General features: G+C 30.2%; 1 protein-coding gene across 1 annotated transcript; it reads right to left on the reverse strand.

Moving 5' to 3' along the window:
- Positions 1-4252: 4252 nt before the first annotated feature.
- LOC149497826 (2-methylbutanal oxime monooxygenase-like) lies at positions 4253-6083 on the reverse strand. Its single transcript, XM_089718743.1, has 2 exons — positions 5080-6083; positions 4253-4987 (listed from the first exon to the last, which is right to left on the reverse strand). The coding sequence occupies exons 1-2, from the start codon at positions 5986-5988 to the stop codon at positions 4370-4372; spliced, it is 1527 nt and encodes a 508-aa protein (XP_089574869.1). The 5' UTR covers positions 5989-6083; the 3' UTR covers positions 4253-4369.
- Positions 6084-6556: the final 473 nt, after the last annotated feature.

Below are 6556 nucleotides of genomic sequence, written 5' to 3' on the forward strand. Positions count from 1 at the left end.
TTGATGTTAACTAGAACCTTTGAAAAATCTAGCGGGACAAAAGGGTAGATCTAAGTTGTTGATCTATTTGCCTTGTACTGTTGGTTTGTCTCGTACCCTTTAAAAGAGATAACTTAGTGGAGGATCTCAAGATGCGTCTTGGGGAGTGGATGTAGGCGAGTTAGTGCCGAACCACTATAACTCTCGGTGTTGATCTCTTTATTTCTGAAGTTTGGTTGATACTGTCTCTTTCACACTCTTGTTTAATTTTTAGAAACGCTGAAATTGTTAATATTCAGATGTTCTAAAACGACAATAAGTTTCATCTATTCTAAACGTTAGAACTCTGGTATTCTAATATAGTGAATATACAATGTTCTAACTGTTGTTCTATTTCCAGTATAATTCATTGTTTGGGTTTCTATTTTGTTTTCTAAACTTTATGAGGATGTTCTAATCCTGATAACTCTTCATCATAAAGTTACTTTAACATTTGATTAAGACTCTGTGAAGAAGTTCTAATAACTATCTTTCACATAGTGTTATATGGTCTTGCAAACTTTACGAGGAAGTTCTGAGTTCAATAACTTTCCTTCATAAAGAAGCTCTGATATTAATAACTTTCCTTCATAAAGAAGCTCTGATATTGTACAAGTCAGTGTGAAGCTGTTCTAATCAATAGCTGCACTTTGCACAGACTTTCTATATCTAAAATTAGAACATTGTGAGGAGATTCTAATCCATATTCTACTCTCACAAAGTTCTGTGTGTTTTTCCGCTGCACTTAGAATTCTAATTCTTGTTTAGAATTTCTAAAATTTATTTCAGTTTTTAGAAAACCCAACTCACCCCCCTCCCCTCTTGGGTTGTGCCATACACATTCGGGACCCATAGAAGGGAGATAAAAGAAGACCCATGCAAGCCCATAGTCATAAAGTTTTGATAGTTGAATGTGAAAGAACTTGTATTGTATGATTTACATTATACGACACCCTTCATATAGGTGTACAAAGTATGTATAAAAAGAAAAAAATGATCATAATAGGATACACTAAGATCAAAATTGGATACATTAAGATCAAATTCATATAAACTTGGATCACTTAGATTTTATTCTAATATTGATATGGAAAATATCAATAGAGTAGATGTGCAGTACATATATAGAAGAGAGAAGAGAGGAGTGCAAGAGAGTTCAGAGTTGCGATGCTGATGTGCAGAATCCTTGTTTGTCCTCGTTTAGATAGATAGTACTTCTTTCTCTTTTCACATCCTTTTCACCACAGAAATTACTTGTATACTTTCAGAGTGTACCAATTTCCGTGTAGTTAGCATGGTTGATTTAATTTTACAAATTGAAGTGTTTAATGGGGTAATTTTATAAATTAAAGTATTTGATAGATAAAAAAAAAGAGTAGAAAATATCATAAAATTAAAGTAATAAAGTTCAAGATGAAACTATGTATTCAGTCATTTTTAAGTTTATGTTTATATGCTATTATGAATGATTAATTATTTATTTGAATTTTTAATTAAATTTTAATATATTGTGGCATATTTTTTTAAAAATTGTCATGTCCGTTATGTGTCAAATTAATTAACTAGTTTACCACCCTCCAATATGGCGTGATGGAGTAGATCGGCAGCCACCCTTCTCACTGCAACAATTATTTGGGAATTGCGTTAACTTGTCTAGCTAGCTCAAAGCATTTCAATCTTAATGTACAACATGTGGACCACAATAGATGACTTCGAATGTGTCTAGCAATCTAGCCACATGTTCACGTTTGAGGCATCTAGGGTATTATACAATTTACAAGCCATCAATATATATATATATATCCGTCAATAAATATCCTAAATCTCCTTATATTTTCTTCAATTTTAAGTATCAACCTATATCATTTAGAATATTTATGCATATGAATATAAAGGAGGATTTTCTACTATATATTCATCGAAATTTTACCAACATCTCTCTGTGTAAGAGTGTTCAAGTGTACAAAATGGATAATCTAATATGCAACTCAAGAACAGGGAGATATAAAAGATATTCTAACATAAAAATGACATTTTCATAATTATATTCTAATAAACAAATTTATTTCTAAATTATCTATCATAGACAATCCAATGTCTTCTCATCATCCTGCTGAAAATATAACAAAATGTGTAACAATGATTAACTATCTTAAATTTTATTTATTTAAAGCCCATATTCAGAAACTTAAATAAAATCCAATTCTAAATAAAATTATACAAAGTCTATTCTCACAAATTCAAGGAACAAATATTGAAGGAAATTGCTTAAATTTTAATAGTTGTGTATGGAAGGATATGTTTAGTCAAATTAGTTATTTTGGTAGTTGTTAGCTGTATGAGTACTGTTTAACGTTTAATTATTTGAGTAATTTTTTATAAAATGCTAAAATTTAAATTTTATATAAGTTAACTTTTAATAAAACACTAAATTAATGTCTAAAATCGATTTAAATGCTATATTATCTAATACCGTAAAAAAAATATTAAATCGTGCACAAGTTATAGGCGTATGATTAGAAATTGTATAATTCACTTTCTTGCTAGATCGTTCCATGCACCCCTACTACGTCCACATGCAGAGGCCCTTCGCGTTGATGGAAATATTAGGTGGCTAAAGCATCCACGTAGTATAAGTAATTGGTAGGTGGGTGATGTGATAATCCATATGATTACCAGAATAAGTATTAAAATATAATTTTTCTCATTACGTCAAAACATATATATATATATATATATTATATATATATATAGAGTTAACGTATCTTCTTACATATATTCTAAATAAATGAAATTAAATATTTTTATTGAAAACACAACTATATACATACACATGTTACATAGCCATGTCAATATATATATATATATATATATATATATATATTTTAGGATAAAATCGTTACTAACACGTAAAGTTTATGATATTTTAAATGAGTTCCTTCTACATGTAGTCATATATTAGTATAAATCAGGAAATTTATTTTTCAATCAAGAAATTTGACTTTTTTTATAAATAAATTTAAAAATTCACATAAATATATTGTACGTGCGTCTAATGCTTAAATTTGACTCTAAACTTTTGTCGATTATCTGTGTAGTCTCTTGAACTTTGCAAGGGTCTAATTATAACCCTACACTTTCACATTTCATTAATAACTATATCTCTCTCAAAAATGAAATATTACTAAAATTTCATATCAACGACCCTACATTTTCACATTTCATTTTGGTCATGAGAATAGTTATTATTGAAATATGAAAATGCAGGGTCATAAAAGGTTCCTAGCAAAATTCAAGAGGCCATAAAAATAATCGCAAAAAATTATAAAATCAAATTTATGCATTAGGTCATTATTTACGAGAGTTGAAACTATCAGTTTGCTAAATTTATGTTAAAAAGACATCCATCGCTTACCAATCAGACAATTTGTCAAATTAAAGAGGAAAAAAAGAAAGGTTGAATATCGTTACATAAGAAATATAAGTAGATTAAATTTATAATAAAAAAAGTAGATTAAGTTTGAATTTGTTAAAATTAATTTTCAAATAGAATTATTATATCAATATAATTCTTCAAATATATTACCATGAATTTTTAAAATTAAAAAATTATCCAATCAAATGTAGAAAATAAAGAAAAAATTAAAAAATTTCTCAAAAAAGAAAACGAAACTTCTAGAGTCCATCGATTCATCAATTCATCGCAAGTCGCCGAGAAAGATTGTTCTCTTACAAATAAAATACTGAATAAAGAAAAAGACCTAGAATTTTCTTCTTGTTTCAACTTTCATATATATAACATAAATGAGGAGGTGAAAAACTAAAGATTTAATATTAATATCAAATTTAACTTTAAACTTATCTATTATTATAAATCTAATTCTTTTGATTACTAATAGTTACAGCGCTCAATAATATAATATCTACTCTAATTTTTAGAATTTAAGACAGTATTTTATGAAACCTTATCTTTATTAACATTTAGAATTTTATAATTTCTTTATGACACCTATACTCATCGCTTGTCTTACTTTGTTCTTCGCTTTTATATATTTTTTGTCATTTTATAGTAAACAGCTAATCATCATAGTCAACACTTTTATTTTAAACCGCTATATAATGGATAACCAACACTTAATATTTAATAGCTAATCACTATTAAGGCAATATTTGGATTTATGATTCTTAAATATAGAGATAATCACTATTAACAATTAGATCCAACACATAAATATAGGAAATTTAATGGTGATGCAACATTTTATTTATTTATTAGTGAGGCATAACACATGACATCGACCAAAAACAAAAAGGCTAAAATATGGAAACAAACATAAAAAATAATAAAATCTTAGTCCCACTCGTGCTTTTTTGGAATAAGAACAAGATCGTGCTTGTTATGGATAGTGGGACCACCAGCTTCTTCCATTGGAAAGTCCTCAAATTTCTTTCCATTAGGGAGCTCAAAATCAAACCCATATAAAAGATTAGCCAATGTGTATTTAACTGCTGTAGTACCCATGGCCAGACCAGGACAAGTTCTTCTTCCAGCTCCAAATGGGACCAACTCAAAGTAGGACCCTCTGTAATCAACATCACTGTTCTCAAATCTTTCTGGGTAAAATTCTTCAGGGTTCTCCCACTTAGATGGTTCTCTTCCAATTGCATAAGCATTGATGAATATTGTTGTGCCTGGTAAAATGTCATACCCACCAATTTTGCATTTTTTGGTGCAAAAATGGGGGATCAGAAGTGGGAGTGGTGGGTGTATTCTGAAGGTTTCTCTTACTATTAATTCCAAGTATTTGAATTTATCAACATCTCTTCCTTCTACTCTGTTTTTATTTGGTCCAACAATTCCTCTTATCTCTTCTTGTACTTTTTTCATTATTCTTGGATTCTTTAGTATCTCTGTGAATGCCCATGCGGTTGTCACAGAACCTGTATCAATGCCACCGACAAAGATATCCTGCCAAAAAATATAATATAGTTTTAGAAGATTAGCCTGGAGATCCACAAAAAAGAAAGAACATTATTTGAAAGAAAAATTGAATTTGATACCATGAGAATAGCCTTGAGATGGTCTTTAGTAAGTTGGAAAGAAGCACCTTGGTCTCTCATCAGCCCAACCAAGACATCAACAATATCTTCATGTTCAGGCTTAGGTCTATTTGGGTCCAGATGCCGCTCAAGAATTTTCTGAAAATACCCATCAAGGTTTTTGAAAGTTTGTTCTCTTTTAGCAAGAGCACCAGTCAAAGAATCAATGAATCTTCCAGCGCTAGGGAAAAAATCCTCCGCATGAAAACTGTTTAAAATATCCATAGCTTCACTAATCACCTTAACAAAACCTTGTTGGAACTCCACTTGTCCATAGCTCCTTCCGAAAGCAACAGTACCCATAATACCATCAATCACGTTATATATTAGCTCTGTAAGATTAACTGGATTAGGGTATGCATTTGTTAAAATATTGTTTAACTTGTCAATTTGCTCTTCTCTTGCATACCAGAACATATGCACTCTTTTCATACTCAAAAGCTCAAAAATAAACAACTTTCTCATTTCTCTCCAGTAATCAGAATATGGAGAAAATGCAACATCCAAGAAATTATATGACAGTCTACGAGGCCCGACCGATGAAGGGCGACTGCAAGTTTCAAGATCATGGTCTTTCATGGCTTCTCTTGAAGCCTCTGCACCAGAGATAACAACACCAGGTGATCTCCCTAATTGAACTCGCATGACAGGGCCATGTTTTTGTGACATCTTCCAAAAATCGTAGTACGGCCTGTCGCCTAACTGGTGAAAATTGCCAATAATGGGGAGTCGTCTTGGACCTGGTGGTAGTTTAGGACCTTCAGTTCTCTTCTTGCTTTTGAAGAGAAAGAGGGTGAAAATTGGAAGAAGAAAGACTGCAAGAATTGGAAGCCATTGTTGGTTGAGAGAAATTAGATTTGATATAGACATTTCCTGTGGTTGTTTATCTTTTTGGTGTGGTTTTGATTTGAAAGTGGAGAAGATGAGTGAACCCTTTAAATAGTGCAGCAATGTAGTGAACCAGAGACTTGATATTTCTTTGAGGAAATATAATAAATATATTCATTATAGCACACATTCTTTTCATTATTTAATATTTGCAGTTGTATGGCTTACCTTGTTACACGTGTGATTTTTAGTCGTTTTAATAGGCATCACCGCGGTTTAATTCGAATCATAACCGAGTTAAAATTGCCGTCGTACCGCAATCAATGTCAGCCAATTTCAAACTATAATCAAAATTGCATTTTCATTATTTGGTTTCAGTTCTTCATTTTCTAAAATTAGAATGCACGATTCTAATTTGAAACCATGAAAAAATAAATTTACAATAAACTCGTAATATTTTTTTTATAATTTTTTAAATTAAATTTTAAAACTTTAATTATTAATTTGGTTTAGTTTGTCCAATAGTACTATTTTATTATTATTATTTATTCAAAATACAAAACTAAAAAAAAAAAATAAGTTTGAAAATGATGATCTAATTTCGGTTTTA

This window comes from Jatropha curcas, chromosome 3 (assembly GCF_041381405.1).
Source record: "Jatropha curcas cultivar XTBG-Jc1 chromosome 3, XTBG_Jcur_1.0, whole genome shotgun sequence".
NCBI lineage: Eukaryota > Viridiplantae > Streptophyta > Magnoliopsida > Malpighiales > Euphorbiaceae > Jatropha > Jatropha curcas.

What these genes read in the sequence shown, in the direction of transcription:
- LOC149497826 (XM_089718743.1), bottom strand. Translation starts at nt 5,988, where the DNA reads ATGTCTATATCAAATCTAATTTCTCTCAACCAACAATGGCTTCCAATT. An exon ending in ATCTCAAGGCTATTCTCATG is followed by an intron (nt 4,988 to 5,079) that starts GTATCAAATTCA and finishes ATTTTTTGGCAG; the next exon opens with GATATCTTTGTCGGTGGCAT.